Source organism: Mus pahari, chromosome 1, assembly GCF_900095145.1.
Source record: "Mus pahari chromosome 1, PAHARI_EIJ_v1.1, whole genome shotgun sequence".
Classification (NCBI taxonomy): Eukaryota; Metazoa; Chordata; class Mammalia; order Rodentia; family Muridae; genus Mus; species Mus pahari.
The window spans coordinates 143,432,025-143,456,419 of record NC_034590.1 but is presented as its reverse complement, the minus strand read 5'-3'; the positions used below and the strand labels follow the sequence as shown (position 1 = coordinate 143,456,419).

The 24,395-nt window shown below is 38.7% G+C and overlaps 1 protein-coding gene across 2 annotated transcripts in view; it reads right to left on the bottom strand.

The window, feature by feature from the left end:
- Window positions 1-24,395, bottom strand: part of A1cf (APOBEC1 complementation factor) — a 74,841-nt gene that overhangs the window by 27,722 nt on the left and 22,724 nt on the right. For both annotated transcript variants that reach the window (XM_021202957.2, XM_021202965.2), the window contains exons 2-4: window positions 19,420-19,563; window positions 4,530-4,664; window positions 2,384-2,514 (exon numbers count right to left, since the gene is read on the bottom strand). In XM_021202957.2, coding sequence (XP_021058616.1) covers window positions 2,384-2,514; window positions 4,530-4,664; window positions 19,420-19,518 — 365 coding nt within the window. In that variant the 5' untranslated portion in view covers window positions 19,519-19,563. The remainder of the gene's footprint in view (window positions 1-2,383; window positions 2,515-4,529; window positions 4,665-19,419; window positions 19,564-24,395) is intronic.

Genomic DNA, 24,395 nt, shown 5'->3' with positions numbered 1-24,395 from the left:
AAAAGACACTGTCAACAAGACAAAAAGGCCACCAACAGATTGGGAAAGGATTTTTACCAATCCTAAATCTGATAGAGGACTAATATCCAATATGTACAAAGAGCTCAGGAAGCTGGACTCCAGAAATTCAAGGTGATTTTTATAAAGCAAGTTAAATGACAGTTTTGCAAAGTCTTTTCTGAATTTGTCAGTGTATATTATTTTTGTATGATATTTACAGCATCTCTATGTGATATGATTAAGTACAAAGATAAAAGCAATATTCTAAGTCAAAGGATTTACCAAAGGGGGAAAATGCCCCCAGGTCTCCTGACTGGGAATCCAGTTTCTGAATACCACACCGATTTCTTTTAGTTCCACAGAGGCTTGTGTGGGAGAGGAGGCCTACTTGTGCTTTCTCTCAAACTGTTCTAGAACCCAGCCTTGGAACTGACCAGCTTAGGCAGTTAAAGGTTGCCATGCCCAGTCATTCTTCATGTAGCTAAAGACTTGAAGAAAATTGAGCTAGTTGTTAATTTCTTCCCAGGACATGAGGATGCTTTGTGATGCAATGTACTTTCTTATAAGAAGTAGGGAAATGCTAGAAAGGAGGCTACTCTGTCTGTGGCCATCAAAGTTAAGATTCCAGTTATTTTAAGGTTTGTCCACATTATAGAAAAGGGATAAATATGGACACTGAATCTTGGAGTTGAACTGTGGTAGCTTTTATCATCGGTTGGCTACTATGTCCTAAATAGTGCACTAACTTTTCAAAACACTTTGACTTATCTTTACAATCAAATCTGGGAAATGGATATAATCTCCACTTTATAGATGAAAGTTGGGGCTGGAAAGATGGGTCAGTAGTTGAAGCATGTAGTGCTCTTGTAAAGGACCCAATATGGCTTCCAGCATCCATAAACCACCTGTTACGTCCAGCCACAGGAGGTCAGGTATCCTTTTCCGGACTGTGCAGGTATATGTACATGCACACACATGCACACTCAGCACACATATACATACTCATAGATAAACAGATGAAACTTAGACACAGAGAAGCAACTGCTCACTGCCCCTTAAGTGAAGCTTGGCTGACCCAAAGATTTAGCTGTGGCATGGCTGTTCCTCGGCCTCCCAGGTGGTCCAGGGCCTATTTAAGAAAGGATTTATCGCAGGTTTTATCCCTGGTGATTTTTTTTTTAAAGAAAAAAAAAAGGCTTATAAAAACAGATTATTGGTTATACATCACCAGTTGTGCCCACTGGTCTCATGGTTTAAAATGCTGCAGATTGCTGTAACTGTGACCCCCCCTCCTACCTCTCCTCTCATATAGTTGCACTGGATCTTGCCTGAGGTGTCTGGTGTGCATCTTTAAGGTCAAATACCTCAAGGATGACACTTCACATCCTTCCTGCTCTTCCCCAGTCTCTCTTTCCCAATGGAACGGCCTCTTTCACAGATACTTGGAATCAAATCCCATGTTTTTTGTACAACTTCTGAATGTGATATGGAGTCATCCTGTTCTCCCCTCCTCTGGCTTCCTCAGGATGTCTAGTTCTTAGTCCTTTTTGTCCCTTTTGCTTGTGGTCACTCACTGAGCCACTGTCACTCCTTGTCTAGATCTAGAATGAGCCTCAGCCTTTGACCCGGTTTCCCTCTTTCAGGTCCTTCTCTCCTATAGTTGGCTGTGTAGCCAACAGCCATAACTGTGCTTTAAAACTCATAAAGCCATTTCAAATTCTCCTCCAGTTCCAGGTCTTTATGTAAATGAGTTCAGATTCTCCAGCAAGGACCAATGTTCTTCAACTGTCCTGCCTTTAACCGTTTTTTTCTTTCCCCCTTCCTGGATTTTTCTTCTTGTCTTTCAAACATATCAAACATCAATTTTGTTTCAATTTTAGGAATTTTGTTCTTGCCGTTTGTTGCTTTTTCCTTTCTTTGAATAACCTTGTTTAGGGTCTGACTGTCTTGACTGAATTTTTCATCTAAACATCAGATCAAAATGTACTTTCTCATAGAGTATTTTCTTAAAACCAACAAATTCAAGTAGCATTCCCTCTGCACAATCTTACTCCTCCTCGGTTTTATGTTTGTAAGTTATTTATTTAATCTTTTGTATTTGTGTTCTATGGGAACAGAGGATATCTTGACAGATTTCTAATATCTGGAAGAGTATTCAGTACATATTAATGAAAATAGTTAATTAATAAATTTTATCCCCGTGGACTTTATACCTTATTCAGTAATGAGATTAAATAAATGTTTAACCAGATCATTTTTAACGAAGAAAGATTTAGCATTTTATTTCTAGTTTAGCTAGCTTGCACATGTACGCTATCTTGATAGAAAGCAGATGCAGGTGAAGCTTTAGAGTCAGCTTGCGTCTAGCAGATGAGAAACTTACCGAATTTCATAATTATTAAGTTGCTTGATTGCATTCTTGGCTTCCTGCTTATTTGAGAATGTTACAAATGCATAGCCTCTGTTGTTACCATTAAAATCCATCATCAATCTCATTTCATAAATTTTACCAATCTGTAATGAATAGAAACAGAACATTCTTATTTACATATTTATACTCGCAAATGTGCATAAACACATGGAAAACACACACACACACACACACACACACACACACACACACAAACACACACACACACACACTCTCCATACTTGCCGAACTGCCTCCTGCCATGTTTGGCATTTGTATCCATGGGGAATGGTTTGCATACTTTTATGCTGGATTTAGATTAATTATCTAACTCATGGGAAAAGCTGAGTTAAATAAAGAAAATATAGACAAATGGCATTTCAGCCTCAGCTAACAGAATGTACTTCTGGCTGAGCAAAGGCCTTTGTCATACAAGTATCTGGAAATTTATGTAACGTCTTGGGGACCCAAAAATGCATTTGTCATCAGAAGCACAGTTTCCTGATAGATTTGCCCACGCCTTCTGAGTTGTTCTCTAATGTCTCTATGCTTTGACCTTTACTTGGTTATGCTCTGTCACTGACATTTATAACAGGAAATGAGGGTACTCATTTGGGACCTTGCTAACCTAACTTCCTGGCTGTATCTTTTCCCACTGCTATGATGTCAGAATGCATACAGCATTCATAGGTGACCAGGGGAGTACTCTTATTTTAGCAGTTTCTGGGATGAAAAGGAATGCTAGCCTCAATACAACTGATAGAGGATCAGAACCGCATGGGAAAGGATACTTGTTCTCCATCTACCCTGCTTGCCCTTACTCTTCCTCTGTACTCCCAACTAACCTGATTAATGTAGGCTAAGCAGTTTATTGCCCCTAGCTTTTGTAAGCAGGGTGGTCCAAATTTATACAATAGGCTGCTTTCTGCGTAGCCTTTCTCTACTGAACTCCAAAGGACTCAGTGAGAAGGATCTGTTTCTTCTTCATGTAAGATGAGCGCAGTTTTTTTTATCTGTTCCATGTGTCTGCCATTTTCCAGAGTTTTAGTATGACAGCTAGGATTCTGTGTATAAAACCAGGGGCTCTGGTTCGGAGACTACCTACACATGCTGACGATTGATTTTTTTTTTTTTATCATGTAGGGGGAGAGCCAAATCCTCATATTAAGTGTGTTTGCTGAAAAAATACACCTGGTAAAGTATTAGAACTAGGGAAAAGTCTTCCTTAGTAATCATATAAGGACAGTGAGTAACCTTGTTCTTAAGGACATTGAATAACATGTTTTTAATCTGTTCATTGCATTAATAAGATAATCAATTCCACTTGCAAAAGAAAATTTTATGTCAATGTATACAGATACATATTTAAGCCATGACAAGAATACATTAATTTTTATATGAAATACTATTATTTATAAAGTCATAGTAAGATGTCAAATTGGAACAATATCTTATTGTTGGCAGAATGTTACTCTGCTCTGTATTGTTAGACACATTGAATCTGCAGTGGGTCAGCTGCCAGCACTGAGATTGGAGGAAGAGATATGAATTTGAAAGTTGTCAGCAGTGGTCATTCAATTCATCAGTTCAACAGGACAAAGAGCTGGGCAAAGGCGCTAATATAAGGGGACAGTCATTGATGTCAGGGAAGATTTTAACACTGTCCATATTTGATGTGTGGGACTTAGGAGAGAACCATCAAACTGGGCACTGGAAAGATGGCACACTGGGCAAAGTGCTTGCCATACAAACAGGAGGATGTATGTAAAGCCATTTGCAGTAGCAGACATCTGCAATCCCAGAGCTTCTACAGTGAGCTGGGATGCTGAGACAGGAGAAATCTGGAAGCTTGCCTTTCATGTACATCAGTCACTGATAAGAGGCCCCCGGCTCAAACAAAATGGAAAGTGATGGCAGATAATGGGTGCTGTCCTCTGGCCTCTGCACATATGGATGAAGCTTTCATCCACATTCACACTCATGAGCATAAACACACACACACACATCGTACACATGCATCATACACAGAGATAGATGTAAAGAAAGGTGAAAACAAGTAAAAGCAAACTAAAGAGAATGATATTTTCCTCCTAAAAGAAGAAATTAAATTTGGACTCACTTTTTCACACAACGGTATGAGTTCATCCTCAAAAAGATCCCGGGGAAGTTTCCCGATGAAAACCTCGCAGCCCCTTTCTGGAGGTGTAGCATCCCAGCCTGGTGGAGGGCCGCCGTACTTTCTTTGTCCATTTTCCTGTGTGTTCAGGGAGGAATGGTGTATGAGGGAGAAAAGGAAACAACAAAATCTTTAGTTCGTTTTCCTCATTTGTAAAAATCATTTTAGCTAAGGACTATTTTGGGAAATATTTGAGATTGCCAAGTAACAATAGTTGATTATCTAGAAGATAGAAAGACTCGCTTATGCCTCAATGCAGCACTTCTCTGCTTCAAAAGCTTGCCCAAGGTAAGCAAGGCTGACGTGTAAAGCACTGAGCAATAGCGGTTAGTCAAAGATATATTTACATGATTCCTTATCAACTACAATGTCTTAGAGTGAGAGAACGCACCCTAATGCTGAGTGATTCAGAACCCACCATAGGTCTGGAGAAAGAGCCAAAGTCTGTGGCGCTGCATTTTGTCTTTTAAGAAATTTATAACCTTTGTCATTTCATTTTACTGTGGTAGAACACTTAACTGGGTCCTAGCTTCTTAACAATTAAGGAGATGGTTTGTCCTACTGTTGTATGAATGTCTCAAAGGCAGATTATCAAGCAGTCAATTATAATTGACATCTGGGCTCTGATTTAACATCAGAATTGTGTGTAGAAGCAAGCACTGTTAGAATGGATCGTTTTGACTTCATTCATTATTCACTAGCTGAGGGACTTTAGGTAAATGACAGTCTCCCAGCACCTTAATTTCCTCATGTGCAAAGTAGTGGCAACAGTGGCCTCTGTCGAGAGGGTAACCTACATCAAATAGGCAAGGCTTGGCTCTTGGCCAATACTCAGGTGTTACTAATTCCTCTTTTCCCTTCTTTCCTAGCTCAAGCCAGGCAATGGAGAGACCCTCTAAATATAAAAACATGAAGATCAACACTGGAGATGTGAACTGTCTAATTTTGGGGATAGCTGCTGAGGGATTTAAGTATGTTTCTGAATGATAGTAGGATATGTTTCCTAATGTTGTCACTTTATGTGAGGAGCCACTACTATCTCAGTCCAAATAGAGCTGACTTCTATTTTTCTCTCTTGATGTAATAGAGGTTCTTTTGGGAGAAGAATGATACTGTTTTTTTTTTTTCCTCCAGTGCCAATGATCTGTTTTCCTAGGGGGTTAAAGACCAATATTTGGGCACAATCCAGTGCTACTTGATGCTGCAGTTCATTTGCTGGGGGAAGACAAACACACCACACTGCACATCAGCACAGTTAGAACACTAGACCATCACGTTTTATCATGACTATTAAAGGAGCTAAATGTTGGCATTCATCACAAAATTCACCATTAGGCAGTTTTGTGCCAGGATGCAAGGTGTTGTATAACAAATGTAATATACAGAATAGAAAGGAAAAAAACCCCAATGTATCACCCCACCCGTCCTCAACAGTAATTACTGGCAGAAACTTCAGTCTGACTTTCTAAATGTTTTCTACGTACACTTTTAAGAGGTATGTTCTAGTTTAAAGATATTGTTTTGTGGGGTGATTGATTATAGTTTAGAATAAAAGTCAATCAGCTTGTAATACCACTTTTTCTCTCGGTGTATACTAACTTTAGACATTATTTGTTCAGAGTCTGCTCTAATGCTCTTTGGATTGCAGTATTTCAAAAGATGTCTGTAATCAGGTTTACCTTTGTATTCCTGGTATTGTATTTGACATTGCTTTAACTAATAAGACAAAAGGATGCCTGGGTTATATTTTTGCTTCAAGTAATTGGGCAGGCTTCATCTTACTAAATCTTTAAAGTTTCACCTATAGAGTGCTTGTAATTTCTTACCCTATAGTCTTAGCAGCAAAATCTTGATATCACTAACAAGCCAGAAAAATGATGAATTTTATCTTTTTTAGTAAAACAACAACAAAAAGTATACCCCTGCCAAGAATGTGGCATCTATATCCCAACCAAGAGTTTTCTAAACATATCAATTTGACATTTGTGAAGATTGTCAAAGTTTTATTTTCTGGTTTTCCAGCTAATACCTGGACATCAGCTCCTGCATGTCCAATAGTATCCTGGTCCTAGAGCAGTAATCGATCCAGGAGCCATAGTAGTGACATTTTATAGAAGATAAAAGGTCAGAGAGGAATTTGCTAAGGTCATAAGGCTGTTATATAGAGAAGGCAGTGTTTGAACAGAGGAAGTCAGCCTGAGTTTATCAGCTTAATTCTTAGATATATTACATAATTATATAATATATGCAAAGTATGTATAAAATATGTAATTATATATTACATTATCATTACATATTCTGGCCTTAATGTTGGAAAGCCTAGAGACTTACAACCAACATAGACATTAAACTCAGCCCTTGAAAATGTCCTGTCACTAAGCAGAAAGTGCCCTGCTTCACTTAACACTCTTTCCAATGTCCAGTCACTCAATTATACAAAATCCTGGGGAGAACATATCTTACCCTGACTGTACACAGAGGGGCAAATTATTAATGCTGTTCACCATTCCCTCCCTGGGTCGAATCTCACTATTTGGGTGAGGTGATAGCTGTCCACACTATATTGTTTCTTGTGCATTTCAGATATTTATAATACCCAACTAATTATTAGAATACAAATATCAATTTGGCCAGTATTTTTACCCCTCAGATTGAGGAAATCGAATTCATATTCCCTAATGGTAAAGTGGCATCTGGAGTCTTTGATTTCACAAGATTCCTTTGATTCGAAAATAAATAAGCAGTAAGCAGATTGCCCTTTTGAAATTTCATTTCTGTTGTCTTGACTGCTGTAGTACTAAAAATGTGGATGTGTACAGCACAGTTTGAGAGCCCCATTTGTTCATGTGGTTCAGAAGCTTATTAATTGTGTTTTTGTGGTTTCTATAAACACATGAAGAAAATGCCCAATAATAGTCTTGGGGATTGCAGCGTCCGACCGGTTTAGAGATGCCCTGAAGTTCATGCAATGGGGAGCATTTGCCCTGGGAACCACCCACCAGGCTTGGAATGCACCAGCGGGAGAAGTTCAGAGCAATTTGAAGCAGGCCTTGGGCTTTAGTCAAGGGGTCAGAATAGCTGTCCATTACTCTGAGAGGACAGGGGGCTGATATTTCAGGCCCTGTTTTTGTAGTTGAGGAGTTTAAAATAGGGGAAGGTAGACTAGAACCGTGCTTTTCCCCTCTGGCTCATATCCTCTGGGCCTTATTCTCCTCGGCAACCCAAACATATTAATAGTTTGGGGGAACAGATTAGAGATTTCTCTTAGAGCCTTCTTAAAAGTGAGAGGATGTTTATTCAATGCTGGGAAATTTTACCTTCCCTTCTAATCAGGTCTGTAAAATCTTTTCCGTTTCTTCACCCGCATACATAGTTAGAAAACTTTTAACTGTCTAATTAAAAATAAATGACTCGATTCTAGCTACAAGCCCTGTCTCTTTTTTAATTTATCACATGCCAAGGCTGCCTGGTAGCTCAGTTTATGTCAAGAGTGTTTGGAATTTCCTCCTCCTCAGATGTTTCAAGTTTTTCTTGAAGAAATTATGGCTACCATCTTCTTGGCCCTGCATACAATCAGATAACTTTGTTTAATAGGTCACGCTGGGCAGTAATTATTTTTTTAAATGATTTTATTAGATATTTTCTTCATTTATATTTCAAATGCTATCCCGAATGTTCCTTATACCCTCCCCCCGCCCTGCTCCTCTGCCCACTCACTCCCACTACTTGGCCCTAGTGTTCCCCTCTATGGGGCATATAAAGTTGGGCAGTAAGTCTTAGAATTAATGCTAAAAGTTTATTTTGTCCACCACGCATTGGAACTTTATGTACACTTGGGAAAAATACCTTCCTGAGGTTTTTTTTTGTTTTGTTTTGTTTTGTTTTCTTTTTAAATGTCAGCCATTTGCTTTTCTAGCTTCCCTTGTAACTAGGACAGCCATGGTTTTATTAGTGATAAAACTGGGTTCTGGCACAAAATTTTAATAGCTCACACTTCAATGTTGCGCACTTGAGGATGGTGGGTTAATTTTTTTCATAGTTATAAATCTGTGATGTGCCTTTGAGTTTCATACAGAAGGGTTTCCCCTTATCCTGGTTTTCAAAATTTAAACTTCCAGCAGCAGCTATGGGTGGGTCCTTTTGAAATACAAATACCTGTACATATGAGCAACACTAAATCACTAAATTGACTCACTATGTTCTATGTCTCTATGTCTCTATGTCTCTATGTCTCTATGTCTCTATCTATCTATCTATCTATCTATCTATCTACCTACCTATCATCTATCAATCTACCCACCTCTCTCATCTATCTATCTACTATCCTTATTAGTTATTTTTTATAATCTATGCAAGGTATAAGCTATAGTTACATAAAACATCATTTGCCTAAAGACTTTTGAAGGTCAATTGCTTTGGTCCTTCATTTTAAGTTATTAAAATTATTATCATACAGAAGAAGACAGTTTTAAAAAAGCAAATGGGCTATTTTAACAAAATCTCTTGATACTTCTATATCTTTGAGGAGCATGTGTTGCAAACTTCTCAGGGAATCAGTATCTCAATTTCGGAAGCATTCAAAAGCAACTTTCTTTAAAAAAGCAACCTGCACCTTATAACGTTGTTAACTATCCACAAGGATACTAAATTCAAGCATAGATAAAATCAGAAGTCAGAAAGCATATTCTGAGCATGCGTATTTGTTTCTACCTAAAAGAGAAGATCGAAAGTGCCAACTAGCTTCAGAGACCTGCTTGCATTTTGTAAAGCAGTTTGCATAATCATGGGCAGCGAATCATGTGCTTCCCTGCTGATTTCTGGGATTGCTGTGCTCTGCCCACGCACTCATGGTTTTGGACATGCATCTTGAAGCAACACTTTAGATATGAATGGTGAAGAGCTTGGCCAACACACCCACGTGTTTCGGGCTTTTACAGTGTGCCCTTTAGCTAGTAGCCCCAGCTTGTTAAACTCCAAGCTGAGGCTTCCATGTGGGGGGTTGTGTCAATAAACATGGAGTTCTGAACATTTTGGTATCAGTAAGTTTCTTAACACTCAACAAGCCAAAAGGTATCCAAAAGCAAATGTGTGATGAATGCTAGTTGTTTCTGGGGGCGCTCACCTGTACTGTATCCTGAAACTTGGCTGCAGCCTTGGTTGTAAACACACAGCGTGTGCGCATGCGTGATTTGCTCTCTTCATTCTTGTACATGAAACAAAGCTTTGTATATAGTGCTACTCAGTGTTAGGGAGTGCTATCTAATACATCCGGGCTCAAATTCAAAACTATCCTATATCACAAATCATAGTGGGTTTTACTTACATAAAACAATTTCTGGTTTCTTAAGGGACTGGAGGCTCCAGGGAGTTTAGAGTTCAGGTGGGGTAGAGTGGGGTGGGGACATTCACGTGGAGAAGGGGTGGGGTGGGGAGGAGGTGTGGGATGTGGAGCAGTCGGAGAATGGATGGGGAGGGGCGGGTAATGGAATATGGAGTGCAAAAAATGAATTACATATAAATAAAAATTTAAAAAGTTTGGTTAGTTCATATTATTGTTACTTAACTAGTACCCCCAGAGCTCGTGTCTCTACCTGAATATGTAGCAGAAGATGGCCTAGTTGGCCATCATTGGGAGGAGAGGCCCTTGGTCTTGCAAAGATTATATGCCCCAGTACAGGGGAATACCAGGACCAGGAAGCGGGAGTGGGTGGGTTGGGGAGTAGGGCAAGGGGAGGGTATAGGGGACTTTAGGGATAGCATTTGAAATGTAATTGAAGAAAATATCTAATAAAAATTTGTTAAAAATTTTGGTTTGACAGAGCATAATGGTTTAGTTATGGGAAATGACTATTTCTTACCCTTACCTCTCAGTATGTAATCATTAAATTAGTATACCTTTGGGTTTTATTATGTTAGGATGTTTGATTTTTTAAAAAATTTTGTTTGAATTACTGACTTGAGTTTCATAAAATAATCATTAGATGAATATTGGCTTACTTTTGGGACACAGTTTCCAACATTTCTGAAATGGCCCGGCCTCTACTAATCTGTATTATGTGTGTATTTGGTGAGCTGTTCTCAGCATCAATGATTACAAGATCAAAATATCAATCAATTCTGAAAACCATTAGTGTTGTTTTGTGCCTTTCACTACCAAATGTGTAGCCAAGATTTAATTCTTCATGCAAAGCAAGGGCACTAGCCCAGAATATTAAGTTTGCTTTCATTTTTGGTCAATGATAAAGCCATGTATATATCAAAGGAAATTTTAAAGATAAATTTACTTTGACATTATTAGTAAATGTTTGATTCATATGCCTATTTTATATACCCATATATATATATATATATATATATATATATATAGGGATGTGGACATGATAAGGAAGACTGGATTTGGATAATTGCTCTTCTGACTGTCCCTATTTCTATACATGCCAAGGGCTGTCTCTTCTAATGCAGCTGGTTTTAGTTGTGTAAGACATTCCATGGTATCTTTATTCTTTTAATCATACTTTTGTGAAAGATGATTCTTTGAAAGCTGAGGGACTTGTCAAGTCAGTGCTCATCTTCCTTGCTTTTACTCTATGAAAAAGTAGCCTTTACTAGGTAATTGTAGTAGTCTTGTGGGAGTGTCAGGATGTTTTTCAGAAGGAGTTTTGATACTGTACTGGAATATGTAAAAAATGTTTACAGGATGAATGTGAGCTAATCAGTGGAAGTCTTACAAGTACTACTCTTACACTTTGAAAAATCAGCAAATTTCTTTCTTTAAACTGTGCCATTCTGATACCTAAAGAAGATTATGCATATCTATCTATCTATCTATCTATCTATCTATCTATCTATCTATCTATCTATCTATCTATCTATCTATGTGTTTGTGTGTGTGTGTGTGTGTGTGTGTGTGTGTGTATGGATATAATATATATCAAGATAGTTATAAAGACATTTACAAAACAAGGACATCATCATCACATTATTGTTTGAAACCGTTATCTTCTGAGAGCTCAAATCATTTGTCATGCTCTTTCTGTTTGAACGATTATCAGGGCTGAAGGATTAAGATATGACTCCAACTTTCCTTACCAGAAAGCCTGAATGAATTGAAAATGGAATGATCCTGAATGGGATTAATAATACTGTTACAACATTCCATGTAAGACTATCTCGGTAACCTGCCTAGTCCTTTTAGGTCATCATTATAAAGATTCAAAGCTGAAGTCATCAATATCTCCATTGATCTGTATTTGACAATGTTGTGGGGTTTTGTTGTTGTTGTTGTTGCTGCAGTTGTTGTTTATTTGTTCTGTTTTGTCTATATCTCTGGCTAGGGTTTAGATTGTAAAGATGAAGAGTCACTTATTTCTATTTGCTAACCAAAATCAATAAGTGGATAGCTCTTAGGAAACTCTTGAGATTGCCTGAAAACAGAGACCAAAGTTAAAGCCCCTGTCTGCCTCTGCACATTTTGATAATGAAGTTCGCACTAATTTTTAAGTTGATGAAATAAAACACTTCTTTTCCTCTAGTCTGAGGGAAGGCACCCCAATGCTAACTTGTGACGATACTGATTCTTCTGTCTAGAATCCCTTGTGCTAAGTTTCGATTAGGGTATCTGAGGATCAGTTCACCACTATTTGAAAACAGTTGCAGAAACACATGTATTTCCTGGGATGAGGGAGTTTCCAATCACATGATGCTGGACCCATTCACAAAGGGGCTAACAGAATTGTTCCTTCATTTGATTATTAGATCTCTGTCTAGAAGAAGCAAGGTTCTTCTGAGCTTTGAAATAAACTTGGCCTGTGAGTGGCTGGAGGGACAAGCGTGTAGAAGCTCATGTCTCCAAGAATTTGACTCTTCCCACTCTGTGTTCTTAGGACTGACATACATGATCTAAGTTCTTGGACAGTCTGGGAAGAAAGAGGTGGTGAGAGCCCGCACCAGAAAAGAAAGGACCAGAAGCTGTGCTTCATCATGAAGTCTGTTTTCTGTGTGTCTTTAGGATTTATGTGCAGTGATGGAAAAGACTAAGTTAAAGCTGCTATGATTTTGCTATCTGCCTCTTTCTGAACCAGTGTTGGTGACAGCATCTTGTCTCCTCTGCAGTCCCCTGTAGTACCCCCTCCCTCGCATCCCCCCTGCAGTATCCCCTTGCAGTGCAGTCACCCCAGCAGTCCCCATGCTGTCCACTGCCTTTATCCCACCATTTGCAGTCTTTTGACAAATTGAATTCTTCATTTGATAACCTTTGTCTTCTTCAAAGTTTTTTTTATTTCACATGTGTGCTAGCGGGTGTCTGCACAACTTCTATCTCCTTTGTGTTGTTCTCTGTGCATGAATATCTTCCTACTGCTTCACTTTCAGTTCACACGCCCCTTAGGTGACATGAATTCCTGCAAGCAGCATAGCAGTGTGCCTGCCTGCGTGTGTGTGTGTGTGTGTGTGTGTGTGTGTGTGTGTGCTTATCAAATCTGTCTTTTTAACTGAAAAATTCAGTCCATTTATATCCAAGGTAATTATTGGTTTTTAAAGACTAACTTCTTCCATTTTGTTGCTTTGTAAATTGTTAATTGAGTTTACTCTGGTAGTGTATTTTCATTTCTGTCTTAAATTGTAGCTATAATGAGCATTTTAAAATATGATTAATTTTAATTTTATGTGTGCTCCTCAAATACCCTATGTGTATGGGTCTTTTACTACCAGAATGCCTATGTAATATGTGTGCTCTTAGTATCCAGAGGTCAGAAGTGGATGCTAGATCCTCTGAAACTGAAATTACAGATACTTGTTAGCTATTTGGGTGCTAGAAATCAAATCCCATTACTCTTAACCGCCGAGTCACCATCTCTCCAGATCCCTGTAATGAGATTTTACTTTGTGTTTAGCAAGAGGCTCACTAAAGACAGTTCTATAGTTTTAACAAATTATTTTTAACCAATAACTAGGATGTTGTTTTAAAAAAGTAATTGATGTTACAATTTACACCTTTGGTAACACATCTCTTCTTGCTAATATTATTACTATTATCACTCTCAGTAGGACTATTGCCATTTTGCAGAGCTGGAAATGGAATCCAGGGCCTTGCAGATGTTGGAAAACAGTCTTAACTCTGAGCTCTACCTGTATTCATGTTGTTATATTTTGTAATAATTTCTTATCTTGTTCATTACACTAAAGATATAAGCAATTCATGGTGATGCCCAATCTTTTGTGTCATTGTGACACAGATGGAAAGGGGGTACATTAACAGAGGAATTGCTTCTAATAGATCAGCATGTAGATGTGTCTGTGGGGCATTTTCTTGATTGTTCATTTGTGCCAGGGGGCCCCGCTCTATCCCTAAGTCCAGGGAGCTGGCCCTATAAGAAAGGAAGAGCCAGCAGTAGGTAATGTTCTTCCATGGCTTTAGCTTAAAGTTCTTGCCCTGCAGGAATTTCTACCTTCACTCAAGGATGGACCTGTCACTTGTAAGATGAAATAAATCCTTCCCTCTCCAAGTTGCTTTTTGGTCATGGTGTTTATCACAGCAACATAAAACCAAGCTAGAACACTTACATAGCATGATTAATCTTCTAGAGGATTCTGAACCAGCGTAGATGTTTACCTGTAAGTTTTTATTCCATCAGCAATTTTCATGTTACTCTTTGGTATCTTTTTGTCCTGAAGATCTCACTGTAACATATTTTCTAAGACAAGTCTGGTGGTGATTAAGTTCTGTCTGCTTTGGTTTGAGACACCCCTGATACCGCTTTCTAAATGCTGCTTTTACTGGATACAATGATCTTGGCCAACAGTTTGTTCCTTCTGAACTTTGACTGCTAAGCACAATGGACTCTTGTATCTTAATTGTTTGTATTCTTTCCAGATTCGCTTTTTGTCTGACCCTTTGACAGTTTGATACATTTAACTAAAAGGAGGGCAGTTATCTTAGTTTGGGTTGCCTTTCAAAAGGGAAGCGTGACTGGTATCCAAATCAGATTTATGTTGACATAATGCCACTCATTCTTTTTACTCTATGGTATATATTTGTGGGGTGTGTGTGTGTGTGTGTGTGTGTGTGTGTGTGTGTACGCGCATGGGCGTGTGCGAGTGTTTAGTATTATTTGCAAATTAGAATAAAAGTATATAATTCCATTGAAACCCCTTTAATCAGGCAGCCTACACGTAGAGTTTAAAGATGAGAATTAAAGATGGGTGATTGTTAAAGTAACCAGACTTATACCTGGTTAATGTAGCAATCTTTGAAACAAATCTCTTTACTTCCTCAAATGTGTTATTCATTTGACAAAAATTTGGTTAAGACAGGGTTCCTCTATCAGGGATTCTGGTGTCTTCTCAGATCCTTGAAAGGTTTGCTTGCTTCGGTCTCCTAAATCTTGGCTTCGGTGGCAGCATGTCTGAAGAAGGTCACCTGCCTTTCTGTCATGTGACCTGGTTCATGGATCAAACCCCAGGTGCTCAGGACTTGACATTGATTGTTGCTGCTTTCTCCTTCTTTCTTGATTTTGTTTTCCAATGAGAATATTCTTCACAAAGGTGGAAACTACAACTCTCTTTGTGGAGTCTATCAATACATCAGTACATGTAGGGGTACAGTCTCAGTTAGCATGACTGGTGGAAATAAAGAAGGTTGCATCTATTTCCCAGGACAAATGGATAAACCAGTATCTATTTAACATATCAAAGTAGCCCTGGCTGCCAGAGTCTTCCAGCACCCCTAGGTTCCTATCTGTTACAAGAGTATGGCTGGCATGCCCCCTTCAGTCTAAATTTCTTCAGCCCAGGGACTGGGCTGGGCTTTCCTCCTCGCAACCCCCAGCAGTTCTTCTCCATATAGTCCAGCCACTATGGCTATGTCAGTCCTTCTACCCCTTTTCCATCTTAGTCTCTTAGCCCTGGGTCACCTCTCTTGGTAGGTCAGTGATTCCTCTCTTGCTCTCCCTCCTTCCTCTCATTACATGGTTTCATTTGCTGGCCATGTTCAGCCTATACTCTTCCTTCTCCCTGCTTTCTCCCTTGTATCTACAATAAAAAATCTCTATACTTTAGGAGTGGTCATGCTCTCCTCCTTTCTCCTTTTTCTTTTCTTTTTCATTCACTATTATCTTTGGAAACATAATGCTTTTTGCATCCATCACTGAGTTTAGATACAGGCGATAGCTATACTTGGCTGATTGCTCATTGTCTTCCAGTATGTGGTTTGTCATTCTAGGGCAGTTGTCTTAACTTTGAAGAGGAGGGTTGGACTCTGTCACTATGAAACAAACATTAAACACAAGGCTTGCCCAATAACTCCAGGTACCCATCACCCAGATGAGATAGTGAATTTTTCCTCTGTGCAAATTGCCCAGTTTTCCTAATTAAGCAATAATGGTAGTATTTTATATTTTATGAAACTTTCCCTTCCAATAACTCTGTCATTGCAAAAAGACTGGAAAACAAAGAAAAAGACCAGGCATGAAAACGAGAACTTAATTAGAGAGACTATTTTATTTTCCAGTTTTAAAATAATGCATATGTAGTTTCTTAACATGTTATTTCAAGCATTCAGGTTTTAAAGCTGACTGTTGAAGTGTGGGCACTTCTCCATGTCCTGTGACTTCCCCCCTTTGGCTCTCAAAACAGTATTTTCTTTAGAAAGCTAGGGAATGTGATTAGGAGTGGAAAAGTAGAAAAAGAAAACTCTCAAATGGCATAACACCTGGGAGCAAGGGCTGTTTACGTTTTAAAACTGTGGCACAGTTTCCAAATATTTAGGAACAATATGTATTTAAATATTTTGGTTTTAAGGAGGTTGCATTGAATCTCTTTTCCCAAAGAACTTTGGTAAAATACAGAAGGATATCCAGTTATATAAAAAAGAGGTTACAATTCACACTTTTAAGTCTCGCAAGCGCAAGCACACGTTGTTGCATCAGTTGCCACATTAAAGGCTAAGCTTATGTTATTAAGTAACTTGCAAAATTCTATTGCTGATAGCTGTGTTTGCCCTGCTGCTGATAAGAGAGCACAGCTCTTTCACCTCTGTGGTTTGGATTTTGATGCCACTGGAAAGACACAGAAAGACAATCCTTCAAATCAGAGTTGAGTTAATGTCTTCATTTTTGCTCAGAAACTTTTAAAAACGGATACTCTCTTCTATTTTGATTAGTCATTCCTTTATTCCAGCATAGGAACTGTGAATATTAGGAAGAGTAAGGAGGCATCCCTGAGTCATTGAGCCCGAGGCTTTGTCTGCTCTGTGTCCAGTTGGCTGCCCACTAGAAACTGAGATGATAGAGATCACAAATCAAGGCTAACAGTGTGGGATGGACCTTACTGATCTTAGGGGAAATTAAGGTCTCCAGAAGTTAGGAAACTTGTTGAAGATATTACGTGTGATAAGGAGCAGGCGAGACTATAGACCTCCTGATTGTGTCACATTCCACATTTTGAGCCCAATGCAGGACACATTTGCCAATGCAAAACCATTTAAATCTGTATGTATTTGAAAACATAATAAAGTATGTGTATATATATAATAACTTTAATTATAACACTTAGGTCTAAGCACCTAGTTTTTGGAATGCTGTGCTTCCATATTATTAGAGAACTTCAGATCCAGTGATCATTCTAACAGATATTACTTAAGTAGTGCTGCGATGTTTGTCCAACAAGGTAGTTTTTGAATTGCTCGATACCTCTCTAAAGTGACCCATGGCTTATCTTCCATCCTCTCACGAGGTGGCTAGTGTCTAAATGAGCTCAGTGCAAAGACGCCTAGTCAAAGAAAGTGCTGCCAGGTGAGGGTCCCCCAGCAGTGCCATTGGGCTGTCTGCCATCTTATAGAGGCTCCCGGTGGCTTCAGTTTCTCAGTCCCCTGTGCCACCATTAGTCAAGCATCACCTCTTCCCTGTTCTCTTTGGCTTTATTCATCCTGCTGCTTCAAGGCCAAGTGAGAACTTGCAGTTGACAGAGCAAACAGAAAGCTGGGAAATACAAGAGAAATTCCCTTCCACCCTGATGTGTTTAGGAAAGAGCCCGAAAGTTGAATCTATGAAATTATACTTGACTGAAATCTTAGCATTTTCACAAGAAGGCCTTTTTTCACTTGAATGTTCCTAAATTCTATCTTGGATGTAGTCTGTCCACACTGAGAATAAAGTTAAACTGGCACTCTATGCTGTAGGATTTTCCTATTGAGTTTTGGTTATTGAAGGCTATGGCTATGAAATTAGAGTTTATTTAATCATTTCCTTACTTTCTTTGACTTAGGTTTGTGATAGCAAGGTACTCTTTGCTGTTCTCCACAGGTTTTTACATACGTCTATCATAGGTGGACTTCCCTTATGTGCCTAAAATTCACTGTTAGGTTTTAAAAGGGTTAAAATATCTTTTCATTGTTCTTTCCCCTGAATCAATGTTTCAGGCCCGAGGAAAGCCAAAAATAAAAAGAACTGATAAAGTCACTTTCTTTTTCTACAACATTAACAGAAGAATTTGACTAAAATGTTTACAAAATTTAAAGAATTGGCTAAAAAACGGAAAGAAAAAAACCCAACTCTTTTTAAAAAGAAAGACCAACTTTACACCCAACTGTGTCTGTTGACATGTGTAAAATAAATTACATTAAATATAATATATTTCTTTTGTAGACTAAGTTCTTTAGAATTTTTTGTAATTATTTTAGTGTGGCAGAAAGATAAACAAATATTTAAACTATTCATTAATTTTAGAGATTAAAAACACTTACAGTTCACTAATTCTAAAATAACTCAGCTTTTAGTGAAACAAATATCTCAGTGTCTCCCTTGACTTAATGAAACTCTAAAAAGTCACTACAGAATAAAAAAAATGCATGAAATATTTAAAAGGCCTGACTAGCACTCCTTATTGGGATAAAAAATATAAATACTTGAGGCATTGTATCAAGCATAATAATGCATTTATGATTTATAGCATCAGTATAAGTAAATCTAGGACATTTCTAATAATTCAACTCTGGGAGAGCTAATAAAACCAGGACATGGCATATTCTGTCATTACTCACATTTGTAATATTTGTACTCTGAGTGGTAGGGATATTTGAGCTTATTGGAAAAGTATGTAGGTGAAAACCAATGGTTGTTGGATTCAAATACATTGTTTTATTACAAAGGGGGTATAATGTATTCTAATGAGATAGTTTTGATGATTCTAATACTACCCTGCTCATTAATGCAGCATACATTCTCTAAGAGGCATTATCCCAATGGCAATAGTCATATGCAAATAATTCTTAATAATTAGGTCTTTTTCATGGCCCTTGTATTTTTGTCTTTCAAAGGTCTAACATGGGCAGAAGTTGTGAAATACCATAGACTGGACAAAGTAGAATAGCTAGGCAAAAAAAATATTAATAATAATAATAAAAAAGTTACCTTCTTGGAAGCCGCATCTTGAAATCTTTATCTGCAGGGACCTCTCTCGAAACCAAAGAGAGGTTCCTGAACTTTGTTCTCCACTGATTCCTAAAGTATTAACTAAGGTCACCTTCACTTAAAACCTAGGGATCCTAACTGTGTTTTTGTATTCTAAAATGTTCTTTGGAAACTGTAATAGTCTCCATGACTGTGGTTAGCAGTTCTATTTTCAAGCAACAAATTAAAGGTCTAGATGATAATACAGGTAGAAAGAATCCAGGTTACCTTCAGAGCTGAATGAAACATGCTATTTCCATCTTTTCCCTGAAAGAAATTTATACAGGAGCCATACCAGGGCTTCTGGCTTTCTGCATCAAGAGATATTAATGTTTCCAGGACTCTGAATTTAGTGTTGAGTCTCAGCAGATGTCACAAGAAGTTCCTACCTGGACCAAGCTATATCCTGTACGTTGGACCAGTGCGCGGAGTGCTGCTTCCTTCTGGGTGCCGTTCAATCCATCCCCGGATTTGTGATTTGATTCCATTGAGAGTGATTATCAGCAAAAAATCAGGTTAATTAAGGTTGCTCACTGAAACCAAATTTAAGATAAATTAAGTAAATTACTATAGCCGAGTCTACATTGCCCTTCATGTGAAGGGCATCTTTAGGAAAGTCTTATAAAGGAATCATTAAGGTTATAGCTGCTAACTGCCACATTCAAAAAAGACTGGACAATAGTTTGTTTTTTTTTAATCATGTGTCTATAATTATATATAATTTTTAGATGTTCAACCTTTTAAATGAAAACTGAATTATATCCATTCTCTAACTAGAACACAGTCCACTCATTCTCAGTTCAGTTACCTTAAGATGTCACTAAATATACAAACAGATGAGATCGTGCCAATTAAAAAAGATGTGAAGGGCTATGGCTTAGCAGGTAACAGTGCTTGGTGCTCAACCCTGAAGACCTGAGTTTGAATCTCCAGCACCACCTACAAAGCTTATAACCCTAGCCCCATAGTGGCATCCCTGGAGTTTGCTTGCCACCAACCTGGCTCTGGGTGCAGCAGAAGACCTTGTTTCAAAGAAGTGAGGCAGAGAGTGATAGAGCAGGATGCCTGATGTGTTCCTCAGGCATCCAGGGGTACACTTGCAATTCATATACCTGTGCATGTAACACACACACACACACACACACACACACACACACACGGGAGGGGGGAGGAAGGGCAGAAGAAGAGAGAAGAGGAAAGGAGAGGATAGGGGAGGGGAGGGGAGAGGAAGGGGAGAGAGAGTGAGAGAGAGAGAGAGAGAGTAGGAAGTAAAAATTGTGAGATTAAGCTTTGTCTGTCTATTCTGTTTTGCAAGAGACACTTGTCTATTTATTCCACAATCAAACAAGACTGGTTAAAATATTTTAAAATTCATTTGTGTGTGTGCGCATGTGTATGTACATAAACACACATTTCTCACATTTTTACATATATACAGTCACATATATAAAAATTTACAACAAAGATTTCAGTGTTCACGGTTAGAAAAGTTTTTTTTTAAATTTTTATGTACTTAAATTAATGAATGTGCGTAGTGTGTGTGTATGTGTGTGTGTGTGTGTGTGTGTGTGTGTGTGTGTACACGCATGAAGCACACACAGAGGTCAAAGGACAACATGTAGAAGTCAGTTCTCTCCTTCCATCATTTGGGTCCTGGGGATTGAATTGAGGAAGTTAGATTTGGCAACATGTGCTGAACCATCTCATCTATCCAGAAGTTGTGGGCTTGCTTTTAATCTTGATTAGGAAATTAGTGTCTTTTACATGATAGTGGTGATTCGACACTATGAAGCAATTCAGTTTAGGTCATGTAGCTTTACTTCTGTAGTTGGAGAACATACTGTTTCTGTGGATACTAAAACATAGATAAGTTGATGCCCATATTCAGTTTATAATCCTTATCTGTTGGCGGATACAGTTATAGAAATTGCTATGAAGTCATCTTATAAATAAAACTATAAAAACCATTTTTGAAGATTTATAAAGAAACTTTTGCATGCATTACAGTTTGCCTAAGGCTACTTTTATGTAAATGTTGCTAAATTTACTAAATGTCATTAAAGTTACTGTTTAATCAGAAACCTCTCAGGTTCTCCCATTGTTCGCCTAGCTTATCCTGGAGGACCAGGAAGGACGTGGGGAATCTGATAAGGTTATTTCTATGTGCCTTAATAGTTTCAATGGCAAAGTCTAGTCTGTTGGCTAAGCTGTAGTTTGTTTTTCTTGCTAGACTTCATCATTTCCATCAAAAAGGTAACAGTTCATAGTTACATGATGAATTCGCTGTTTGCAAAACCTGCCTTGAGTTTGGGTTAATATTTAGTAAAGGTTATTAAAGACATTTTGACATCAGAAAGGCCTCTGTGCTCCATTGGACTACAGTATGAAATTCTGAGAAATTCTTTATAACATCTAAATCTCAAATCATTGCAATCAGCACATTAAAACTAAACTCACAATTTGCAGTCAAAGGCACTTCAGGGATTGGGTGTGTTTTCTCGTGCCATAGCACTTGAGTGACACGTTTGAAGTCCTTGGTTTAGACACCAGAGCCCTCAAACAAAACCCAACCCCACCCAAAACAAAACAAAACAAAAAGGCAAAACAAAAATAGAGGAAATTTGTGGAAGGAGAAGCAGAAGTCGGGTTATGGGGTTGCTGATTTTCACAGTGCCTTTAGCTATCCAAACAGATAAACTGAACGGCAGGTAGAGAGATAGCCATGTCTGAATTTCAAGGGAGAGTTCCCGCCGAGACACTGACTTGGAGCTGATGTATGACAAATGTTTAGTCTTGAGACTGGATGAGCTCATGTAAGAACTGGGGAAAGGGTGTGTATCTAAGGAGGACCTCCAGATAACTCCAACTCTAGAAGCCAAGAGATAAGGAAGATCCAACAAAGGAGATCTAGATCGAACACCATAAGGATAAGAGAACGAGGATGCTGAGGTGGTTTAGAAGCAAGGAAAAAGGTCTGGGAGTGAGGGAGGTTAGGCCCATGAATCAGGCAGAATCTGACGTGGGATGAGTCTTTCTGTTCTGTTTCTGCCTTTCACTGGTGTCTCCCTCAATCTCAACACTGTCTCACAGGCAGCAATGATATCCCACAGTTACCCCGGGGCTTAGGAGAGCAACATACGGATGCAGCTTTGGAAAAAAGCTCCTGGCTTGTGGTGCTATAGAGTATCATTAGGCATTGGATCATAGCACTCATCAGTGGAGGCAGGCAAGGCCAGGCATCACCAAGCACCTCCACTTTCAATCGCCAGGTTCTGCTATGAAAACTTAGGTAGGTCCGTGGCATGTGGCACAGCTCTGTTTGTCATTGCAGATAAAGAGATAAAAATAGAAGTTGATGGAAGAGGGTCAGGGCAGCATTGCAGGGAAGAATTACATTTCCAGACCCACTCTGAACGTCAGGCTTTTCATTTGTGAATTGTAGTCAAACAGAATGTGGACAAGTGGCTGTAGTGAAGATGAATGAGAAAATGCTTCGGATGTATTCTGTTGAAGTCTAGCACATGGAATTCAATGTGATTTAATATTTCTGCTAAGAAGTCATAACGGAGGACAGCTGTGAGATACAGGAGCAACAGAGTAAATGCAGAAAGACCCTGTCGTAGTTTATTTTCAAAGCTGCTGTGGTAAACACCATGACCAAAAGCAATTTAGGAGAGAAAAGGGTTTCTTTTAACTTACAGGGTATAGCCCATCATTTAGGGAGTTCAGGGCAGGAACTCAAGCAGGAACAGTGGAAGAATTCAGTTTCCTGGCTTGCTCACTGAATCCTGCTTAGTTAGTTGTATAATACAGCATAGGTCTACCTGCTTAGGGATAGTACTGCCCATAGTGGGCTGGCTCCTCATATCAATTAGCAATAAATATACATGTCCACGGGACAATCTGATGGAAGCAATTCTTCAAAGGAGACAAGGTTGTGTCAAATTACAATTAAAAAAAATAGCCAGGACAGACTCCCTGGACAGTATTCATTTGAAAAATATGATACAAAATGCCATGGCTCTTCACTAGCACTGCCTAACTGAAATTTAACAGTCTTGGGCCAACGTCTTCATAGTCTCTAGGACTATATTTTTCTTAGCAATGAAACTCTTATCTCAAATATGTATGCCACTGAATATAACTACATAAAAACAGACTCTGAGCCAAGTGTGATGGTCATGTCTGTTACCCAAGTCTATATTGAAGGCTGCAGCAGGAAAATCACGAGTTCAAGGCTAGCCTGGGCTGCATAAGGAGACCCCCTTGTTAAAAGAAAAAGAAAGCATTCCCATATATTCTTCTACTTCCATCCAGGCTCTTTGAGCCTCAATGTCTTTATATATAATTAGGATAACAGTATGTCTTATTTCATAGTCTTCTGAGAATTAAACATTAAGGTAATTATTAAATACTCAAAATGGTCCTTGGCAGGTGGAACAACAATATGAACTAACCAGTACCCCCTGAGNTCGTGTCTCTAGCTGCATATGTAGCAGAAGATGGCCTAATTGGCCATCANTGGGAAGAGAGGCCCCTTGGTCTTGCAAACTTTATATGACCCAGCACAGGGGAATGCCAGGGCCAAGAAGTGGGAGTGGGTGGGTAGGGGAGCAGGGGTGGGGGGGTATAGGGAACTTTCGGGATAGCATTTGAAATGTAAATAAAGAAAATATCTAATAATAAAAAATATTTTTAAACTTTTTGAAATGAAAATATAAAGTTTGTTCCCTTTTCCTTTCCCCCTCAAACCCTTCCCCCATACCCCTGTGATCTCTTTAAAATATGTGACAGTTAAATATTTCTTTAACTGTTTTACATATATCCGTATATGTATAATACATAAATTTATAATTATAAAATACAACGTGCTTAATGCATATAAAAAATGGTCCTTGGCATTTAATACTTGTACGGTGTTGGCTATTATATCTCCATACATAACTCCATGTGGTAGATAAAGTCCCATGTCATCAGTATGACACATTCTCCTCAGTACCACATCCCGTGTCTCCTTTCCCCATCCTTAACACGCCCCTCCTCTTAGCACCCACACGCTTCCTTAGGTCTCCAGGCTCACTGCTTACATTTTCCCTTCCTGTGTCTTCTAACTTCACTGTTTGGTCTCGTTGACTCCATCTGGATTTGGTTGAAAGCTGTTTGCTCCATCATGCTTTCTTTGACAACCTCCCTGAGTAATATTAGATGCCATCCCCTCCTTGTTCTCAGGAAAGCCTGCACAGCTCTGTATGGCCTCACACAGTGTTATAATATTCCCCTGGCTCTCATTCTCACTGACCTTTAAGCACCTGTAAGCATGATAAATGGAAGGGCTGTCTTCTACTGGTAGTTTGTGCCAAAGGCT